Genomic DNA, 22,450 nt, shown 5'->3' with positions numbered 1-22,450 from the left:
AATCTCTCGGCATCCATTTTCAAGCTCTCTGTGTGTTTGTTTCCTTGCGGACGAGAAAAGGGGGAGCGCACATTTCCGGGAGGGCGTGTCCTTTTAAAAAATGCAAGAGGCGTTGCTTTGTTGCCGGCCGTTTTCTCCGGTATGTTAAACACACTTTAGAAAGGGGTGTCCCCAGACCATCAGAAGGCAGGAGATCTCTGATTGTCTGGTGGCGAGACTACTAGTGTGCCATCTAGTTCAGTTATGTCCAAGGCAGACATCTTTATGGCTGATACCTCCAACACTTAGCAACTAACACCAAAACAATCCAGATTGATAAATAGCACCACATGTAATTTTGATTTTGGGGTGAACTTGATAAGCGTCAGGCTCAAATGATTATCAGTTAGTAATTTTCCAGGCTTGAATCTTACAATGCATGTTGTGCCCACAAGCTGTAGTTTGGCTTTGCATGTCCACGTTATCTACATTATACTGTGAACTATGGAAACCTTATTAACTGTGCTCAAGATGTAATGGTGTCAATGCGGACCGAACATGATGTGTTGGTTGTAGTGAGGATACGGCTCACAATCATGGACTGGGCTTTTGGGAGTAGTTTATATATTTGTTAATCAAGCTGCCACTGTGGTTGTGATCAGTGAATGAAAAAAGTTATTTTCTTTAAGTTAAACTAAAGCCTAGTGAATTCCCTTTAGTTGATAATGTAATTATCTACTTCTTGTCTTAGGATGCTCTGATGGACTACATCCTGCAGTCTAACACCTCACTGCTAGAGGACTCTGCTTTTCTACCCCGCGTGGCTGCTTGTCAAGATGCAATGAAGAAACTGCAGGCTGAGATGCAGCAGCTACGTAAGGAGCTTGAGCACCACGACCTCCTGCTGGCTGTGGTCAGACAATTAATGAACCTGGCTGCTGCTTTTTACCGGTCTCTGCAGGAGGTGTCCCGTCTTTCCCCTGCCTACTACTTTTCCCTGCGTGGCTTCATCACAGTTATGCAAGAGGCCTTCACTATGAAGGACAGGCCATTAGTGTCATGTACCACTGGGAAAGTGTCAGGGGGTATAATACCAGAGGTCACAAAGCGGATGGCAGTCCAGCTGCTGGCTCAATACAGGCCTTGTCTCTTCAAGAGCCACGTCGCTGTTCTGGAGCTGCTGCTGTCTGTGGCTCTTCTCCAACACAACCAGCTGTGCTCTGAGGCTGAGAGGGTGGCTTTAGTCAAGGGTCTTCAAGACATAGAGCATCCTGTCACTGAAGTGAAACCCTGTTCCCATCCTCCTACTGTCTCTCAGTCCACCAGTGGTTTACCCAGCTGGATACCCCCTCACATCCACCCAGAGCTCCTCTGTTTGGAGAAGATCCCAGTCTTCAAAGGGTTGATTGCCTCTCTCTCCACTTGCCCCAGTCAGTGGCAGGAATACCTGCGCTTCCCGTCTTCCACTGTAGCAGGGGCTGTTCCCTGTCCCTCTCACTCCCATCTATCCCTGCTACAGCGGGCTCTCCTCTGGAAGACCATGCTCCCCGAATGCCAGGAGGGACTAGTTAAGGCCATGGTCGACCACCTCTACCTGCCTGGACAAATTGCAGGTATGGAGGCCCCTCACAGTGGGAACCCAGACACCCTCTTACGGTATTTTGTCAAACATGCGGGACCCATTGTGCTTACATTGCCGAGTCAAAGAGGAGATAAGTGGACAAGCATTCAGCCTCTGTACTTAATAAACAAATTGGCCCACTGTGCAGCAGAAACAAAGAAGGTAACACGCCGTTTCATCTTGTTTCAAGTTAATATTTGCAACTAATGTACACAAATGCAGTGCGTGATTCTTTTCTTAATAATTATGTCTTAGATTCAGGTGAAAGTCATTTCTTTTGGGGCCCAGTGTGACAGAGAGGTCATTCTCTCAATGCTGGACAAAGCTGTTAACAAGGGCCACTGGTTGGTTTTTAACAACTGTCACCTGCTGGAACAATGGGATGATACAGTAGTAGCTCGACTCAGTCAGTTGATGTCCTCTTTCAGAGGTAGGTGGACCATATAGAATCAATTTAAGTTGTATTTCACTCATTATCAATTACAACTCATCTATCTACCTATCTGCCATCTTGTCTGCCTACCAACATGTTTCACAGAGGAGCTACGCCTGATTCACCCAAGCTTCCGATTGTGGTTCATAACGAAAGAATATGCATCACGCTCCATACCAGGTAGATCTATTACATTTCCATTATTGTTCTATCAAAGCCTTCCTTTCAAGGTCAGTCACCATAGCTTCAGTTCAAGGGACGAAGGAGTCTTTTCTTTTTCGCCACCACTACCACTGCCTAACAGATTACATTATAAACACTGCTCAGTATAGTGTCAGCCTAATCGCAACCCTCCACAAACAAAATAAATTATTACGCTCAGGCTGTAATAATGATATTAATTTTAATGATGATGGTTGTTGTTATTAAACAGCGGCAGTGCGACTGTGTGCCCTGCCTCTGGTCTGTGACTCTCCCTGGGATCTGAAGGAGGAGCTGAGTTGTTCCTTGCGACAGGTGGCGTCAGTCATACAGTGTCAATCACTGACGGGTGTCACAGCTGACAACATGGAGCTCCTCCTGCGCTGTGCCATCTTCCACTCTGTGTTACTGCAGAGACAGACCTATAAATACTTAGGCCAAGGGAGAATCTACGAATGGTGAGGCCATTGCCCTACTGTATACTGTAGTTATCTGTATATTTCCCTGTGATATCCATCATGAATGAAACTCAATACTGTATGACCTGAACTGATGTCTCTGTATTTTAAAGCCAAGGCACATTCTTCAAATGGTGGATTTTTCAGGATGGATTAAGAGTTTATGTTGTGCATGTGGGTTGTTTCTGTTTTGAAGGAGTCAGGAAGACCTTCTGGCTTTGATGGATGCACACATTTGGATTGGTAGTCTCTGCCATGACAAGACTAAGGCTTTGAAATATATAGCAGGTGAGGCAGCATTTACAGATAAAACTGTCCCTCTAAATCAGTTACTGTACGCTTTAATCTTGTTGTACTTTTCATTTGTAGTTAATCTAGTGCATGGCGGCCATGTACTAGACTCTGCAGATTTGAAGGCAGTGGGCAGCGTTGCAGAGACCTGCTTCAGTAGAGAATCACCTCTCTGGAGCAGTGGACCACACATCCTCTCGAATATTACCAGGATTCTCGGCCGCTTTGGTAACCAATAACTTTCTCATAGTACTGTATTGTGCTTAAGTAAACATCATACTAGCTAGCTGATGGCACAGTTAACTGGAGGAAATAGATCCTGGAAAGATCTTTTCTTCCCAGCAAACATTGGTTGGACGGAGACGTTGTGTCCCTGGCTACAAGTGGTACTGGTCGGATGCAAAATCTGCAACGCGATTATGAGGCAAACAGCTAGATGACGATGTTGTTTCCATGTCTGATCATGATCCGTTCACTCTTTTTTGTAAGCCAGGAAATATTGATCATATTACTGCCATGAAAAAAAGCAAATGCATGTATCTTTTGCATTTTTAAACAGACATTTTATTGACAATTTGGTTGTGAAATGGATATGATCAGACGGCCACACTGTGACGTCCACTCCATGTCCAAAGAGTAGTATTACATGATACCCATTTTTACAGATTTAAAATAGATGTTCATGCCCTTTATTTATATTTATATCTACATGTAAAATGTATTTCTGTCCCATTATTCTAAGCCTGTGGTGTTTGCAAGAGCCCAAAGCTGTCTTTGATCGGACATGAGAGAAGTAGCATTCAGGGCTTTAGTATAAACAGTAGATCGTAATACTAAATCCATGTACATAGAAAGTTGTGGTGTATGAATAGGCTTTCACCCAGAAGACCACAGTTTGAGTCCCATGTAGGTCAAACGTAGTTTATTATCCTGTTTCGACTTTGCTAGGGCACTTCAGAAGGAGGACCAGCTGACAGCCAGGTAATCTTGCGGACATTGGTACAGCTTTCATTTTGGAACTATTTTTGAGCCATAAAGGACGTCTTGATTGCACATTCAAACAATGGTCATTCAATGTCTCAATGTTTGCTGGGTTTACTCTTACATTTAAAACATTTATCTGAAGCCTGTATGTAGAACAAGTACTATAATTGCCACTTTAATGTAAGGCTACAGTTGTAAATCATTATTACAAACAACAAGCAGCAAGGAGTCCAAGCATTAGAGCCACAGTGGGTGTTTGTGTGTCAGAACAATGTATTGATTGTTACTATGTTTTATTTCCTCAGATTTGTCAGAACTACTGCAGATTTTGGAAGAGAGTCTTCAGGATTCAGAAAACATTAATGACCCCCGTGTGCTGGGCTTCAGTGCAGATGTGGCAGCTGAGATCATCAAGATCAATAGCCACAATCTGAACACACTCCTGCAGGCCTCCCAAACTCCTCTAGGAACAGTGAGGAGTTTCTACACACAGCTAAACCAGCCCGCTACATTGCCAGCTCATAGCCATGCTAGAGACAGACTGCAGGCTCTGAAGAGTTACCTCACACACAGGAGTGACAGCAGAGTTAGAAATGCAGGAGCTGTTTCTCGCAGTCACCTGTGTGACTTCCTCCAGGCTGAGTGGGATGATCTCATTGATTTGGTGTCTTCACTCCTCTCACAGCTCCAACAGCCCGTTCAATACAGCTCGCCAACCTTTGCGTCCCTCCTCGAGCTCACTGACTTGTCTCGCTTGGAGAGGAGAGCAGAGTTGCTCAGTGCTTATCTCTGGCACCACAACACTACAGATCCTCCCGGAGCATACCGACTATCTGCCTTCAGAAACGCCAGAGGCTTTCTGGTGACAGTGATGAGAGAGGCTGCTCAACTAAATCGCAAATATATCAGCGATGTAGCTCTGCATTTTCAGGTAAAGCATACAAATAATCAAATCATGCTGAAATGCTTTTTAAAAGTTAGAACCCAGTGGATGAAAATAGTTAATTCCCTGCTATTACTCCTGCAGGTCAATTACTCATATTGATCTCTTCATTACAGGTTCTGAGTGATAGCACTTACCCAGCCTCACTTCCCCTGGACGCTGTGTATTTGTGTGGCCTGGAACTGAGAGGGGCATCATGGGATACACAGCTAGGAGCCATACAGGACACAGTCTCTCCACAGCCATGCTCACTGCCCCTTATTTGTGTCACAGCTCAAGTCAGGAGCACAAAAGACACCTTCTCTTGTGAAAGTTCCCACTTAAACAATGGCAGCAATGTCAAGGTCACACATGCTTCTCCATCAACCGCCCCACAGCTACCACTCTATCACTGCCCACTCTATCTCGATGGAGAGCAGGAGAGTGGAAACTGGGGACTGGCAGATGTTAACATTATCACTACGCTTCCCCTTCAGGCCAAGCTAAATCCTGTGTTGTGTAGTTTGAGGAGGGCGAGGCTAGTGAGTATGCTCGGACTAAACCAACCTGGTTTTGTCAGCTGGGGTGCACCAGACTGATGCTCGGATAAAATGAGAAATCTTGTATTTATCATTAGGACTAGTGTTCATAAATATTTATGTGACTCTCTGTTGCTACATAACGCCTCTTTATACAATGTTTTGGATTGTGGTTTCTCATTAAAAACTTCAAGCAATGTCATAATGGTAATTTGTAGCATTTTGTTTAATCCACTTTATCCAACCAGCAACACTGTTAGGTGTGGCCAGAGGTGTTGCACCTGTAACCACACCCAACAGTGATGTCATGATGTACTGGTATACCTTGTAGTACACTTCTATATCAACTTGGTGTTCATTTGAAATCTGTGAAAATGTGTATGTTTATACACAATTATTTTGCACCCACATGTATGAACACACATAAAATGCCCTCAGATATATTTGCAGTTATCCTCAGGTCAGGGGTGATCAGTTCATCAGTGTTGGCATCTTGTATTATGACATTTTGAATGTTTGTGTAAACAGCTGTTTGGCCAGATTTGTGCAAATTATTTATTTAGTCTTAGCCACTCAGAACGCTTTACTTTACAGGCACCATCCACACACATCCATACACTGACGGCTAAGGCTACCATACAAGTTGCCATCTGCTCACCTGGGTATCTTGCCCAAAGACACTTTGACATGTAGACTGCAAGGGCAAGGAATTGAACCAATGACCTTAGGATTAGTAGATGACCGCTCTACCTCCTGAGCCACAGTAGTTGCTGGAGCATCTACTTTATTTAGTTTCAGCACTTTGCTTGTTTGCACAGCTGTTAAACAGTACAATACATATCACTACTCATTGCTTTAATGTGTAATTTTATGGTTTCACATTTGTTGGCAAAGATGTTTTCAATGCAATATTTGAGCAACACCAGTGTTTGATAGAAATGATGCACTGTATCAAAGAATATTTACAGCAGAAAACTGTTAAAAGGAGGTGTGAGCTTTGACATTTGCAAGTAACCAAATTCCTTCTCCCCTCCTCTAGGTAACATGGACAGACACCATTATGAAACTTTTGAGAAGTTTGGCAACAATACCTTCCTACTACACCTTGACAACGGCAGAGCGTGAGTATCTGTGGTGCGTCAGTGTGTGTGTGTGTGTGCTTATGTAAATTACTTTTACATAGTCTGGGGTTGTGACTGTGATGCAGCTTGACTGACTCATTGCAGATTTGGACGTCACTCCAAAGATGAGCCTTCGATCCTAGTTCCTCTAGAACAGTGTTGCAGGTAAAAACAAGAATATGATAACTCTGTAGTTATTTACTTTCTTGTCTTCAGTTAAATTCAGTTAGAGTAGTATTTAATTCAGCACAATAAGGTTCCTAGTTTCCTCTCCATTATTTCTTCCTGCCCTTATCATCCTGTCCTGTTCTTCTTTCTCCCCAACTCCTCTCTGTCATTTTGCTCTTTCTCTAGAATCCGGCGCTCCACTTGGCTCCGCCTGCGTCTACTGTCTTTGCCACCGTATCGTCTCAGTGATGTCATGAGGGAGTCGCTCTCCCATGATCCCCTTCACAGCGTAGCTCCATTGCTGTCAGAGCCCCACCTCACTGCTCTCGATCGCCGCCTGAAAACTGTGCTGGAGACTGTAAGTCGTTGCCAAAAGAGACATGGTGGTGATGATGAAGTCTTCTATGATGACATGGCCAACTTGAAGGACATGGTCACACCTGCTGGGTAGGGCTGTACCTCCTGTATGTTATTTCATCAATATGTATGATTACAGGTCACACTGATGAGAACAATGATGAGAAGCAACAATGGAAAGGACTGTCGGTCAAATATTTAAGGCAATTTTAAGACTTTTACAACACTTGCACCATTTCCTAGGAAGTATTGTGATTATTATAGTATTGAAGTATTGAAAATTCAGTATTGGAAAAACAAAAAAGGAAAACTTTCATTAACTTGAAAAGTTGGTGCTTTCAAATGTGATGACAACAAAACTGGTCTGTTACAGGTTAAATGTTTGTGCGATTTTTGACTATGTTTAAGATCCAGGTTAGTTTAGCTGCTGACGAAGAATTTTACTTTAGCTTTGATAGTCGTTTTCAATCAATTCATACTTTATTCTTTTGATCTTGGATATCCCAAATATATTGGTAAACATGAAAAATTCTCTTCCAAATAGAAAAACTTGAGTGTTAAAATTTGAATTTGTGATGTCATAGGGTATAAAGTATAGAGCTGCTCCACAGACAGTGAATTGGGAAAGATGATCTAAATGACACTGAGAGCATCCAGGAGAATGTTCTAAGTATACAGGGACATTTTCTGTTTCAGAACTGAAAACAATACAGTACAATTAAGCTCTTTTGGGTATAAAAAAGAGAACAAACATTCTGTGGATCCACAAAATCTGGCTTCTATTCATTGTCATTGCAGCTTCAGACTGTATACTTGATGACATCACAAGTATGAGACTTTACTTCTCTGGTTTCTGTCTTTGAGGGAGAGCAGCTCATGTTCATACATATTGATTAAACTTTCCTAGAGCATGAAATAATATACCAGAATTCTCAATTTAGGTGGTGTTCCCCTGACTGCTCTGTTGTAAGGGAAATGTTTTCAGTAAAATTAACATTTTTGCCAATCCTGCTGTTTAGTGGTTTTTTTTAATGCAAATGAACAGCCCTATACACAGTATACAGCATAACTAGGTATTATCCTCATGATTCCTTTGTCCTTTTAATATTTAAAAGAATTTAATGCCATCTAGTGGTGACATTGCAGATTGCAATGAACTGAATACCCCTCCCCCCACCTCTTTGCCTGATTTCAGACAGAATTGTCAACTTGTTACACACCGTTTCCATCATTAGTCTAATATTGCCTCCACTCTGATTGATTGCCATGGGGGAGGGGGATTTGATTTGACCTAACCAGTCACTAGAGACCAATGTACACCCTTAAAGCTCACAGCATTTTAAGTCGAAACTGATGCATAGCCATTCCCACGTACTGGTTTTAAGGGTGAAGTGAAGAAAAAACAAACTACGATGTAGGGCGATATTGAGAACGTGTTGATTTACAATGGCCTCAATAGCAGCGTCTATCTTGTCTACAGTGTTGGCCATTGTTATTACTCCTCACTGGTTCCAGCATACAGCCTTATAATGGTGTTAGTGCCCCTGTGGTGCTCATTAGATCAATTTCTTTTTTCAACCAAGAAAAGGTCATGATGCCAGACTAATCAGCCAACTTGGTGGACTGACCAGGTTCAAAGATCTGGCAACTTACCCCTCCTTTTCCAAGTGTGGAGGAGAACCTACGGTGCCCTTCACTTCATTGAAAAACACTAAAGGCCCTCTCTAGAGCCAGTGTTAAGATGCCTGCTGCAGAGGAATAATGTTAAGAGCTTCTAGTGGAGTGGACGGAGTAGTGAGGTTCAACTATAAAGTACAAAACATCAGAAGATCCCTCTAAATATTGAATTGCACCTTGTTATTCTTTTATACATATGTGAGTTGTTTCAATACTTCAACTTGCCTCTCCTCTTGGCAACTGGATTCAATATGTTGGTCTGTTGATGGACAGAGAAGGTGATCAGTATACAGAATATATTGTACCTCATAGATGTTTAATATGTAAGTCCTATGAAGCAGATTTATCTGTATTTCTTATTGATGGTATCTTTGTATCTCACAGTAAATGCGTACTTAATACGTAACTTTTTAAAGGCAGTAAGTTGTTTCACCAGAGTTGAGGTCCTCCCTTAGGTGTGAGTCTACGTCACAGCTAATTGGGCAGCTGGCTGTCCTCCTCCTCCTTTTCTTTCAGGGCTTCAATCAATAATTTACCTGGCCCGCTCATATCGATGGCACCTACTCCCTTTTCTCTTCCCCTCACTCGTTTGCTCGCTCTTTCCACGAAAACTGTTGCTGACGAGGGGGTAAAAGAGCTCGTTAACGGATGACAGAAAAAGGGAGAGAGGGAGAAAAGCACTATCCTTCTATCAGATAGGTACAGTGGGACTGCAGTCAAGGTGACTTTAACTGCCTTAAGACGCCGATACACAAAGGACAAAAAAACGCCTGAAGAAACTTCAGAAGTTTGAATGGGAATACAGACTCTTTACAGAAGTTTGTTCTGTCTCTGACGTTCATTTTTTTTTTAGGCATTTTCTTTCTTTTAAATTCTTATCGTCTTTGAAATTGGTCACTATGTCTGGAGCCACCAGTGACCAGCTGCATAGATCAACTTTATCTGTGTATTTGGTGAGTATGTATTGTCTCTTTGTTCTCTACCTTTAGTTCCTGTTAATAAAAGTGGGCTTTAATGTGGTATTTTCAAATGTAAGGGGAAAACTATGATGTATATTTAAACTTGGCCTGGCTGGAGTGACTTAGGTGAGTATTTATCAGATTTAAAATTCCAGTGTGTTTAGTGACAGCTGAAGTAACCACTGTTTCTTTGGGTGTGTTGGTTTGTGTGTCTCTTTATGTTTGTGTGTCTGTGTATGTGTTATTGTAGAATCTGATGGAGCATTTCAATCCTGGTCTCCAGAAGCTTGTTGCTTTAGGAAACAGCTATGTCAAAGCTTTTCAAGGTGAGTGGGTTTGTGAGTGACTGATGACTAGATGTGCGGGAGATTGAATGTGTGTTTGTGTTTGTGTGCTTTCATGCATGAGACAGACAGAGAGACATTTTCTAATAGTTATTTTTATTATTTACATTTACACTTTTCATTTTTAATAACCAATTTATGCACATAAATAACCAACATTTTTTCTTTCTTTTGGGTTTTCATGTTTTTCAAGAAGAGATATGTCATGCTTTTTATGTTTGATAAACAATAGTGTCTTGTTATCTCACATGAGGAGGAACAAATGTTTGACATGACAGAAATAAATGCAACTATATTAAATGTTTGACATACACAGTACAGTTTATATAGTGTTTGTAAAGAACCTAACATATCCTCATACAATGGTTTGTATAATGTCCTATAAATTATGTAATAAGGTAAAGTTATGGAGGATAGGTTTCGGCAAGTAAAGTTACTGTGGTTAGACTAAGGAAAAGAAACATGGTGATGATGTACCCTAAAATGACTCAGAGTTCAAATGGTCAGGTACGCCAGTCTCCTGGGGAAAATCCTGGGGGAAAATCCTGCGTTTTGTAACTGATCCACCACCCCAACCTGCCTCCTAACTAGACTGCTCGGGACTGCTCACCTCATTACTCCCATCAGCCCATTGTGGATTATACACGAATTGCTGACTCATTATTATGTGGGATATGTACAACTTTTCCCAACAGGCAGGAGTCACTGGGCTTGTACGGGGGTTTATACTTATAGTTTATAAAAAACAATACATAGAAAATAAACATGAAGCAGAATTTAAAGCTGCTTTCCTCAAAACATGAGGTACCACAATTTAGAAAAAGGTCCTGGCCTTTTGTTTGCCCATTGTACTGTCTGACCTCAGTAATTCTTTCTGTCTGTGCTTCTCCAATCTTTAGCCTGTTTGTTGTGCTGGTAATTGGGTGAGCACCATGTATCATTAATGTACCTCTCTGCCTGATAAAAAAAGGAACAGGCCGTCAGTCACAGTGCAACAAGGCAGCGTGGTAAATTTATACCCACTGGCATGGGGCTATTCCTAGACCAAAATCACATATCACATATCAGCAGCACTGCGGGGTTATGTTTATAACGACTAAAGGCAGAATTTATTGATCCAGTTAAGAGCAGTTTAACTCGCTGTGATGTTACTCCAAAGCTTATAAGTTTATAATGTTAAGTTTTTGAAAATCTTGTAGTTTATTGTGTATTTGTGTATTTGTGTGTGTGTGCTCTGCAGCCTTAGCTGTTTGCAGTGAGGCCTACTTCAGCGCTGTGGCTAAGATGGGCGACCAGGCCCTTCACACGCTTTCATCTCGCTCTCTTGGTAAGTGTGTGTATCTGTGAGTGTGTGTGTGTTTTTATGCATGATTGATTACTCAATCTCTCCATAACAGGTTTCACCCTTAATTTATTGCATTCATTACAGAGACATAATTGTCCTCTGGAGATGGCTAAGTGCTCTATCAAGTTAATGTCAAGCCTGTTCATACTGACGCATCCCAGACTGTAAAATACCACACACCCTCAGTAACCTTAAAACTGCATCCTTATACTGCTCTTTCTCATCCTCTCTTGTCTCTGTATGTGTGCTCATGTGTGTAGTTGTGTGTGTGCATGTCCTGAGTGCATGCATGAGTGCATATTTTCCACAAGCTTCACTTTCACTCCGACCCAGGGGATGTGCGATACTGTAGCATTGTTAGTGGTAATTAGCATAATGCTAACTCATCCCCCATTGAGAGTGTGTGGGCTCGTGCATCAGTGCTAGCACAGCGTGACACACGTGGTTCTGCTGGGTCGGCTAACTGAGAAGGTCAGGGAGCCACAGCGTGACTATGGGCCCTATTGAGTGACAGCCTCTAAATTATAAATGGGGACAGTCTTTCAGCTGCACTCAGTTCATTAGCTCAACCACAATCCATGACAATAGACAACACCAGAGGCACCCATAACATACAGGGCTTGGCTAGCTTTCCACCATCTTAGCATGATGACTTGAGCAGTGTTGAATTGTGTTAAAGTCATATATCAAATGACTGAAATTCCCGCTAGAGTATTGTGCCTTTCTTTCATAATGAACATTAACACAAAATGAGTGATAGCAGTAGATCAGTAGTAAGTCAAAATGTCTCTGGATCTCCTGTATTCTAGAAAAGGAGGATTTCACATGTTCTGTCTTTAAATGGCTGTGTTTTTGGTCGTTAGGGAAATTCCTGGAAAAGTAATGACGTTAGAAAAACAGTTTTCCAGGCCTGGAAATGGTTTGCAATTAACAGAATGTTTTTGAAAAGTTTGGAATATATATTGTTTTGTCTATTGTTTAAAATATGTTCCTATAAATATTAAAATGTGTCTAACATCATGCGAAATATTTTCCCTTTATTGTTAATTTAAAATCTAGTGCTGCACTGCATTACAGTTGAAACGTGATGGCGATCAACCTGAACTTATTAAGTTAACACCTAGGATTAGGTTTTAGGCAAGGTTGCAAAACAAATGTCACACATGTCCATGAAACAAACTTTTTTAATAGCCTTTATTTTAGGATTTTCAATATAAACAAACGCTTAGTATGTCATCTTGATAACTCAGCCAAAGGTAAGGCACTCGTGGCACCTAGGACAGCAACCAGTGGGTTAGGTTCCCAGTTCTTCTCAAAGGCTTTGAGAAACATTCAAATATACAAAGTTTTGTTAAATACAAAATAAATGCACACAGCCTTGTCAAAATTATAATCTGAACATGTGTCAAACTGCATTGACATCTGCAGGATCTTTCATTTTCTATCCCTCAAAAACAGGTGCAACCTTGACATTTTGTAGTAAGTAAAGTACTATGCTCTGGTCTATTAGCATATACAGCTAGTCGTCTAACGAGCGAGTAAAGTTAGCAAGCTCTAGAAGTTTGCTACTTTGCAAATGCATGGAAGTGCGTGTTTAATTATGTATGGCTGTATTACTATATAGTCCCAACAGCTAAATAAAGTCGTGGAAGTGGGGTGAAATATTATGGAAAAGTTTTGAAAATTCACTGGTTAAAATGTATGGGAACCCTGGTACTTGCACCCAAAGAAGATTTTGTTGCAAGTATATAAAACATATGAAATACATTATGATATAACGAACAATATAACAGTATGATATGGTGATGGTCAGTCAAGTCTCTGATTTCTCTTTCTGTTTGTTTAAAACAGGGGATGTTCTGATCCAAATATCAGAAACACAGAGAAGACTCACCGCAGAAATGGAAGGAGTGGTCAGTGCAAGCATTCAGTCAATACTCATGTTATTCAAACCAAAACACTGGATCCCAGCAGTCTCAGAAAAGCTGGCTAAATCTTTTAAGTGTCTTGAAAAGTTTTTACTGAAAGTGCAAATATCTCGAACTATTCCGTAGTAATGGTAGTGATCAGGTCATATGTGAATAAATAATAACCACAGTTAGTGAAATGGCATCTTCCTTAAAAAGGTGGTGATTTTATTAAATCCATTTGATTTTATGATAAGTGAGTAATGTCCTTTGTTAATGAAGAAAGTTTGTGCAGAGTGCTGACTTGTTACAAACTGGTGGACCACAGTTGAGCTCTACAGAAAGCTCTCAGGAAACGAGTTCCTGCTTGCATTTCACTGCTTGTTTAAAATTCATAGCGCCACTCGAACCCTTACGCTTGATTGCCGTGGCTTTCAGTGATGTGAATAAGCAAAACATGGCCTCTGATTAAAAAGTTGGCCTGAGGATGGATGACATTTGCATATAGATTTAGTCACACAAAACAATCTACTGTTTGAACAAGGGGGAAGTTTCCATAATGACTTGGCTGCATCACTGCAACATTGTTGTTCTTTCTGTTGCAGTTTCGATGGTTCCAGGTAGAGGTGTTGCAAGCAATGGAGAAGAATGTTAAGTTGGATGAGGAGTACATTGAGGTGAGTTCACTGAGGGGGAACGTGTTTGTATATCTACTCCTCTGAGGGCTGGGTTGTGTTGAGGAGAATTTTGGGGAACTTACTGGACTAGGAGTGTAGTTTATGGAAACAATGTGTCAGCTATTCTCTTATTATATTCAGTGGGAGGTCTGCATTGCAATCATTTGTGGGTTCATTGTCGAAATTTATAAATGCTTGTTAAGTTGTTGACTAAATAGAAAGAGAAAATTCTGAGCAAGATATTCGTTAGTACGGTTTTTGCAAATAAATGCTTAGTGGACTAAATCAATTTTAGGACTGTAGTTTATTCCTATTTTATGGCTCAACAAATGTAAGCTACATGTGTGTATAGTTTACTTAGGAGTTCGCATTTGTTGCAGTTCTCCTAATGATCTGAAATGTACCTACATTTTTGGTAGTCTTGATATGTAATTAATATTTGCATATCCTCCAATAAGACAAGTGAACACTGTAGTTGACCAATAACTTTACTTTTTGGTAATGAGTTGCAGACAGTTTTTTACTGCTTTGTAAGAACATCTTACATGCATCTGGTCACTTTAGCCACATTTATTGCATTTCTAATTGCATAAACCTCTTTCTGAGAACTTTCAGTACCCATCTGAGTCTGAATTCATCTGTGAGGTTAAGTCAGTCAAGACCACAATCAGCTGAGAGGTAGTTAGTCTCAGGAAAACTTTTCATTATCACATCAGAGCTTCTCAAATCAAACTGTTTCCTGTACTTCAGGGTAGTCGCAGAGTGTATGAGCTGGAGGTGAGGAACCAGGCAGAGGCTTTGGAGAAACAGCTCAGACGAGGAGCCTACAGGGACTCTCTGGTACTTACACAAACATACACACACATACATAAACATGATCTAAGATGGTGGTGCGCACAGACACAGCAGTCTGGTGCTCTCCAACTGTTAGCAGTTTTACACCTATACTAACACTAAAAGAAGGCCCAGCGGTGCCTGAAGGCCCAGCGGTGCCTGAAGGCCCAGCGGTGCCTGTTTTTTCATGTGGACTCTGAGGCGCAACAGACTCCCTCAAACACTGTTGATCAGCTTCTGCTGCTTCACCATTGATAGTATCCTGACGCACTGCTGTACAGTCTGGTACTCTAGGTGTGCCACTGCAGACAGGAAGAACTTGCAGCGGATAATTAAAACGGCTCAATGGATCGCCGACTCCCCACTTCCAAAACTGACAGTCACCTGAGCTGTTTCTACAAACAGGCATCTAACAACAGGGCAGGCCCCTCACATTTTGAGTACCTCCTGTTTTTCACTCTCCCCTCAGGCAGGCTCAGAATCATACACAGACGAACCAAGAGGCCAAAAAAATTTTTTTTGCCGAGAGCAGTCGACAGGCTGCTGAACCCATCATCCCCCCTCTCCTCCTTCTGTTTACTTATCTACCTATCCATCCATCCATCCATCCAAAATCTCTTACAGTAGTATTACGATGACCTTAATTGGCTTAAATGACGACATGTCCAGCTTGGGATTGTTAATTATCTGATTAGGCAAAAGCTAGCCATCACAATTTTTATGTAACGTTAGGTTTTAACATTGTTTAATGGAGCCTAAAATTAGCTAGTTGTTTTTCCAAATTCAACTTGTCTAACGAAGACATTAGCACTCTGAGACTACTCTGTTTAACTTTGCTAACATTACCATTATGCAGGCGATGACAACATAAGTTAAGCTCAGCCAAAGTGCCAACTAACTAAACATTAACACCATCCCCTGATGGTTTGCATTTTCTTTATGCTAAGATAATATTAGTAAGGCTAATACATGTCTTAATCTTGATATAATTAAACAGTTTGCTTTTAGAATTGTTATGAAACATGAGATTAATCCACGAGACAACGGTGTACATTAAGATAAAATGAACCTATGTTACTTGTGATGTATTTAAACTGAACACTTGTTACAGTTGCCTAATTATGTCGCTTGAGAAGGGGGCAAATGCCATTATCCCTGAAAAATAACTGCTGAATTGAAATTAACTTTTAGTTTTTCTATTAGTTGCCGTGGTTCTGAAATACATAAATAAATGACATATCTAAGGCCTGTCTTATAACTGACCAAACAGCAGTTGCAAAGAATAAATACCACATAAATCATAAATTTTTCCGAGCTAACACCTCCACCTTTTTCATCCCTGATGGGTACATCAACATCCACACAGTCCAGCAATACTTCTTCACAATTATGTCATTTCTAATGTGTGTGTGTGTGTGTGTGTGCTTCTCTGTGTGTGTTTTTAGGAGAATAGTGAGTACATGCTGTACCTGAGGCAGAGCCAGCAGGAGATCCAGAAGGAGGAGGAGAGGAGGTATCGCTTCTTGGCTGAGAAACACTGTGGCCTCACTCAGTCACTGCTCTTCCTTATAAACAAGGTGTACACACACAGGAGACACTGGGCTGCACGGCATTTTTATTCCACCCACGTGGTAGCATGTTAATTGCTTGATTATATGAAATGCACGTATCAGTGTCCGTTGGCTCATTTACAGAAGCGTTTCTGTTCATTTTGTTGCTGCCTGAGATTTAATGAGGTGCTCACCTTTCATCTGTTTTCAGACCGGTGCTTCTCTCCAGCAGAAGGCAGATGGATGGAAGGAGAAGGTGAACGAGACCAGAGGGTCCAGACCTCGAACTCCCACCCATTTGGATCAAGATGCGCAGGTACCAAGGTGTTATGTGGTTTAGTCAATTATTTTGATCCAACGTGAACATTATACTCAGTTAATTGGCATTCCAAGCACCAGACAGGGTGAAAAGAAGCTGTACTGACTCGGGATGCTGCACCAGTGTCTGTGTATAGCCTTAGTAACATGGTTTATGTAAACCTTCACACCCTGTGCTCTGTGGAAACTACCATTAATGATCAAATAAGGGCCAGGGCCTTTGTTATGATCAACTGAAGAGAGAATGGCACTTTATTTTATCTGCTCTGGCACTTGCCTTCAGTGGTTCAGAGTCCTTAACTTTTCACTGCATTGAAAATTTTTTATTGTACATTCATTGGCCACTTGATAAAATGCACCTGTAAAATCCCAATGCCATCCAGTACGATGGCTCAGCCTTTCTTTCTTTACTGAGATAATAATGTTCAGGTTTGACTCTAAATCATCTGCATGACGTGTTGAATTTATGGGAAAGGGTCACCATTATTTACTCTGTGACTTATAAAAATGCCTCAGTGTGGCCCTGCACAGATGCTCCAACTAAGGGTGTTTTCACATAAAGTCCTTTCTAAACAAACCAAACTCAGTCCCCTTAAAGTGCACCTTTTTTTTTTTACTTTGATGTGGCACTGCAGTGCGGTTATAAGACCCCTCACTTTCAGATGAACTTATAATTGGAGGAAAACCTTAGTGTTTCTGTGCTGTAGACTGTTAGACTACATCCCACATCTTGAGACGTGCGGTATCACTGGGGACCAATCTACTTCTCGTCCTGTTCCTTTGCAAGCATTACAGGCCAATGTGATTGCGTCTGTTTTTTCAAGCGTCCCAGTGCAATAGCATGTGATCTAGAGCGCTAAACACAATGGCAAAGAGCAAAGCAAACCTGGAACACTTTGTGTTCACAATGCACAGGTCAAGCAAACCGCAATGTGGACTTGAAGCGCTTCAGAGGGGAATGAGTTCTCTTGGTGTGCTCACAAATACTTAAAAAATGGTGAGTCACCGCTCTGTTTGTTTAGAGGGCTGAAAAGGACCGAGTGTGAAAACACCCTCAATCCAGCTTCTTTATGTTCTATCCACTGCAGTAAAAAAGTGTGCTAAATCTGTAATTAAAATAGAAATGCAGTTTATTTCCCTGTGTATGTTGTGTCTTACCAGTTGAGAGGTTCAGTGAGCTCCCTGCTGCAAACAGTAGCCAGAGATGAAGACATGTCCTGGGCCAGGAGGGAGCAGCAGGCGCTGGGCAGAGTGCCCTCTAGAGGTGGGAGGGAGGACTGTACTTCATGGACGCCATCGTTAATAAATATGAGACAATGTTTGAAGTCACGCAGCAGCAGTATTTATCTCTCCAGCATTAGATTAATTACACAACCAAAAAATAATGTTTTGTACATTAGCAGTGTGTAAATTAACACAATAGAGTTTGTACATTAAAGTTTGAGTTAATTAGTTATCCTTTTATTTTTGCCTATGCATTAATTCATGCAAAATAGTGGTGTGTCAAGCATGAGCCAGGAAAGTTTTTCCTGTTTTATGTCTAACTCTCTCTGTTACGCTCTCTGTTCATCCTCTACTCGCTCTACAGCGCCGTCCCCCCTGCCCAGCCGCTCTCGCTCTAGCTCAGTTGGGGAATCTCTGGGTCTTGGTGGAGGGAAAGCCATGAGAGCCCTGGTATCTCATCCCTCCTCATCCAACCCAAAGCTTCTGCCTTTCAACAGGGGAGAGACTGTCACCGTACTCGTCCAAGAGCCACGCAACGGCTGGCTGTATGGGCGCACTGACAGCAGCCTGCGGTGGGTAGCTGAGATAGAAGATGTATGCATGCAGGTGAAGGAGCCATAGAATAGTTTACATGAGAGTCTGTGAGTTTTATCAACCAGAAGAAATTGCAACTGCTCGAGCACCGTCGTTGCTACTTATCCTTCCCACTCCTCCTTGTATCATATAAACTGAAATTACATTGTCACGAGAGAGATGAGATCGCAAGCCAATTATTCAGGATACAAAAGAGAAGTGAATGAAAATGATAACAATACTGTCATTTGTTCCTTTATCATCAGAGCAAAATGTCTCACAGTGCTCATTAGTCACAAGTATAGGAAGTAGGTTGATAGCCTTGGAGCATGAAGAATAGGCCGAGAGTTTTGAAAAGAGAAATCTCAGCAACTTACTGTAGAAGAGTTGAGTCATGGTTATTGATCGGCAACTCAACAAAGCAACACAGAGGAGCAATTGTCATTTTGTGTGATAAAATGGTAAAGCTATTCACTTTGAACATCAATAAATTATAAGATGAAATCTAAATGGTGCTCTGTGTAGGTTTCCATTTGACAAGAGAACAAAGAGCTCTGTATAACAAGAGTTTGATAAAGTAGAGCAGAAAAATAGTGTGAAAGCTGACTTTTATGTTTACAGACACTCTAAACTTGTACATTGATTTCACATCTAAAAAACTATGTGTATGTATTTTCTGATAGACTGTTTGACTGCACATACTCCTGGTAAAGGGACAAGAGAGTTGATGAAGTTTGTTTTTTCCTCATCTGTATCTGTCTCATCTCCTCCAGTCAGGGCTGGTTCCCTGCTGCTTATGTGGCCCCTGTTGAAGATTTCTCCAACACTTTAGCAACAAGGTAGGAATCACTTACCCGCTAGCTCAGAGTTAAAACATCGCTTTTAATCGCTTTTGCAAAATGACGAGGGCAATGGCCAGTTAATAAACAAACTTTAATAATATTTGTCAGTATTATAAATGAATTGCTTGTTAGCAGCCTTACAATGTTTGCTCTGCTGGGGTATCCAGGGATCCTTCCTGGGCCCGATTTGATGCTATCATGGACCGGATTTGGCCCAGGGTCTACACTGTCTATTAATAAACTTAAGCCTGAACACCAATAGAAAAGACTGTTGTCTTACAGCGATTACACAACAGAATGACTACTTACCTACAATGCATTAGTAGTTGGCTGCTCTGTAAGACGTAATATATACCAAAATATTCCAGGTCACTCTCCTGCTATGAATCACTTAAAGTTCCTATATTTGTGCATTTTACCTTTCAGTGGTGGTTCTGTAAGAAGCCACAGTATGAACAATCTGCTGGACCCTACTGACACCTACACTGACCAGTCAGAGAGCAAGAACTACGGTGATGTCCCGCCGCCAGCCACACCCAACCGCAGAGCCTCTGTAGACTTCCGGCCGATCTCTCCTCTCCCTGAGAAGAAGCTGGAGTCGGCCTTGGAGACAAAGCAAAGTCAAACGAAGAGCTACAACGAACACCCACCTCCACCTCCTCCCCCACCGCCTCCTCCTCTCTCAAGTCAGAACCTTCGAAGGGGCTCCGTAGATTTTCGACCAATCTCTCCCCTCCCCGAGAGGAAGGGTGAATCAGCATCTGATGTCCAGGTACCTTCTGAAAAGAATTCACTTTCAAAGGATGACAACATTTTTTTTTCGTGTCCATATAAACCACGATACAGTTATCCGACTTCACTTGTTTTGTGCAATCCTCTCTTTTCGTAGGCATTATCGCCCCACGGGCCGCCTGAAAACCCGCTGTTTCCCAGGTAATTTTCAGAGTGTATAGGTTTACAGGAAAATGTTTCCCTGGATTCAGTGTCTAATGAATTCCATTACCTTTTTAAATAATTTATTCAGGATTATCTATTTGCTAGTCAGTGTTGTGTCTGGGATATAATTTGTCTGAAGTGATTCTAATGAAACACAGTGACTTGATTCCACACGAGTATGCATGATCATGTACCAGGAACATTAGGAGTATTAGATCTGTGCTTGTAGCAGTTGTCTGGGTTTCAACAGACACTTTAGGTATTAGTTTATGTGCTGTTTCAAAAGATTTTCCACATCAATAAGAAAACTGTTGAGCAGAAAGAAATGAGAATATTTTTTGATATGAAAAATAATCAAATCATAGACCTTAGATATTGGAAGATGCACAAATCCAAAAGGCTCATGTTTAAATTGCAGGTACATGTATTTTGTAGATGCACATTAGTTACACACATTACCTCTGCAGCTTGCTCACTAGCACGCTCTCTATCCACAGTCAAAATTTTCCATCTTCTGGCTGAGGTCTGGTGTTAGTTTCCCAACCTGGAGTGTTCGCGCGCGTTGAGGTCTGGTGTTAGTTTCCCAACCTGGAGTGTTCGCGCGCGTGTGTGTGTGTGTGTGTGTGTGTATGTGGTTTATTTGTGTTGGCGGAGAGCAGTTGAGCGTGTGAGGTATTGTGTAACATTGTTCGTCATCCTCTTGTTTCAGAGGCACAAACCCATTCGCCACTGTAAAGCTTCGCCCCACGACGACCAATGACAGATCCGCTCCACAGATCCACTGAGCCGTCAGCACTCTTGCAGGCTGGGTTTGTAACCGAGGCTGGCAGATCAGGTTGTGGGGGCAGGATGCACAATTTTTTTGTTTCAGGAGAATGTAATGGCATCTCTGAAGTGTGAAGGCCTTGAGCCAGAGAGGCAGAGGAAGGTTTGGTGATTTTTTTTTTGTACAGTGTTAGATAAGATGAGGTTTTTCTTGTACCAAAAGCAAAAGTTATACATCTTAGTAGTTTAATATCAAACAACCGTACAATTTTGAAGTTGTTGTTTTATCAACTCTGTGTACAGTACTTATGTTTTTATGTAGATAGATCTGTTTGTCTGTTACAGTAAAAATGTTCTTGACAATTTTGGAAATATGCTTACCCGCTAGCTCAGAGTTAAAACATCGATATCACTCATATATCTGCCTGCTAAATATAAAACCACAGCCAGCAGCTGGGTAGCTAAACATTAAGAGTGTAAACTGGAGGAAACGGCTAAAAATCAGCCTACCAGCATATTTTGTGTTTATACTTGTGGATAGTTATCCAACGCTAAGCTGAGCTACCTGGCTGCTGGCTCGAGCAACATATTTAGCAACAGACATGAGAGTGGTATTGATCTTGTCATCTGAATCTGTGCAAGAAAAGCAATTAACTGTATTTCCCAAAATGTTAATCTTTTCCTTGAACTAGTTTTTTTTCTGAAACTTTAATTTGTCTCGCTCTCATGCTATGTATTTCAAAGCAAATGTAAATTGCAAATGTGTCCGAATCAGAATATTTTGTTCATGTGATCAGTGTTGTGCTGTACATTGAATGTGCTCACATTTTGGTGAACAGAATGCATCATTTTGCAACTTATGAACTTGAGTGTGAGCTTTGTTCACTCTCACGGCAGTTTACAATGCTTGTTTTATAGCACCTGAGGATTTACGTTACCCTGTTTGCTGACAACTCACATGGCTAGTGCTAATAATGCTTCGGACATGCATAGCGCAGTTGCCAGTACTTCCAACGGAAAACATCCCACATTTATATGCCAATTATGTCTGCAAAAACAAATCTGAATGTCAGCCGTGTTGGCAACAAATTTGAAACCACACATTGAGTTGAAGCATTCGACCAGTCTTGGGAAGTATATACCAGTGAATGATGATCACAAGATTTTATGTTATTTAAAAGAACGAAAGACATGACCTGAAACTAGTCTGTTCTTTTGGTCTGTGAACTAATCTGTGTGAACTGAACTTTAAGCTAGCTCTTGTTAAGTGTGAACGTGCGCAACACTGAATATGATACAGATCTGATTTCACAGATCTGAACATCCTTTTTAAATCTGACTTGGGTTATTTTTGTAATTTATCCTAAATACAGTATGATACATATCAGATCTATATCTATCTATGATAACTTAGGCCACAGCTTC

The 22,450-nt window shown here is 41.3% G+C and overlaps 3 protein-coding genes across 4 annotated transcripts in view; all 3 read left to right on the top strand.

Moving 5' to 3' along the window:
- LOC126389642 (dynein heavy chain domain-containing protein 1) overlaps positions 1 to 5,618 on the top strand; it is a 27,322-nt gene extending 21,704 nt beyond the window's left edge. The window contains exons 36-43 of the mRNA XM_050043339.1: positions 731 to 1,762; positions 1,856 to 2,030; positions 2,139 to 2,213; positions 2,467 to 2,692; positions 2,889 to 2,980; positions 3,062 to 3,211; positions 4,273 to 4,898; positions 5,027 to 5,618. Of these exons, the coding sequence (XP_049899296.1) occupies positions 731 to 1,762; positions 1,856 to 2,030; positions 2,139 to 2,213; positions 2,467 to 2,692; positions 2,889 to 2,980; positions 3,062 to 3,211; positions 4,273 to 4,898; positions 5,027 to 5,488 (2,838 nt within the window). The 3' untranslated portion in view covers positions 5,489 to 5,618. The remainder of the gene's footprint in view (positions 1 to 730; positions 1,763 to 1,855; positions 2,031 to 2,138; positions 2,214 to 2,466; positions 2,693 to 2,888; positions 2,981 to 3,061; positions 3,212 to 4,272; positions 4,899 to 5,026) is intronic.
- The window catches only part of LOC126389644 (extracellular serine/threonine protein kinase FAM20C-like), a 42,875-nt gene extending 35,302 nt beyond the window's left edge, over positions 1 to 7,573 (top strand). The window contains exons 9-11 of the mRNA XM_050043343.1: positions 6,468 to 6,549; positions 6,655 to 6,714; positions 6,904 to 7,573. Of these exons, the coding sequence (XP_049899300.1) occupies positions 6,468 to 6,549; positions 6,655 to 6,714; positions 6,904 to 7,168 (407 nt within the window). The 3' untranslated portion in view covers positions 7,169 to 7,573. The remainder of the gene's footprint in view (positions 1 to 6,467; positions 6,550 to 6,654; positions 6,715 to 6,903) is intronic.
- baiap2l2b (BAR/IMD domain containing adaptor protein 2 like 2b) lies at positions 7,153 to 22,418 on the top strand. 2 transcript variants are annotated; one of them, XM_050043346.1, is made up of 15 exons: positions 7,153 to 7,164; positions 9,605 to 9,704; positions 9,961 to 10,036; positions 11,295 to 11,381; positions 13,251 to 13,312; positions 13,912 to 13,983; positions 14,734 to 14,823; positions 16,263 to 16,394; positions 16,579 to 16,683; positions 17,847 to 17,949; positions 18,274 to 18,481; positions 19,256 to 19,321; positions 19,751 to 20,096; positions 20,214 to 20,257; positions 20,970 to 22,418. In XM_050043346.1, exons 2-15 carry the CDS (start codon positions 9,651 to 9,653, stop codon positions 21,043 to 21,045), a joined length of 1,521 nt encoding a protein of 506 aa, XP_049899303.1. In that variant the 5' UTR covers positions 7,153 to 7,164; positions 9,605 to 9,650; the 3' UTR covers positions 21,046 to 22,418. The 2 variants fall into 2 exon arrangements, with proteins under 2 accessions (XP_049899303.1, XP_049899302.1); XM_050043345.1 differs by lacking the exon at positions 7,153 to 7,164 and having other exon boundaries at positions 9,377 to 9,704.
- The last annotated feature ends 32 nt before the right edge of the window (positions 22,419 to 22,450 follow it).

This window comes from Epinephelus moara, chromosome 5 (genome assembly GCF_006386435.1).
Source record: "Epinephelus moara isolate mb chromosome 5, YSFRI_EMoa_1.0, whole genome shotgun sequence".
Lineage (NCBI taxonomy): Eukaryota > Metazoa > Chordata > Actinopteri > Perciformes > Serranidae > Epinephelus > Epinephelus moara.
Note: the sequence above shows the minus strand (reverse complement) of the source record. Positions and strands in the feature narration are given on the sequence as shown.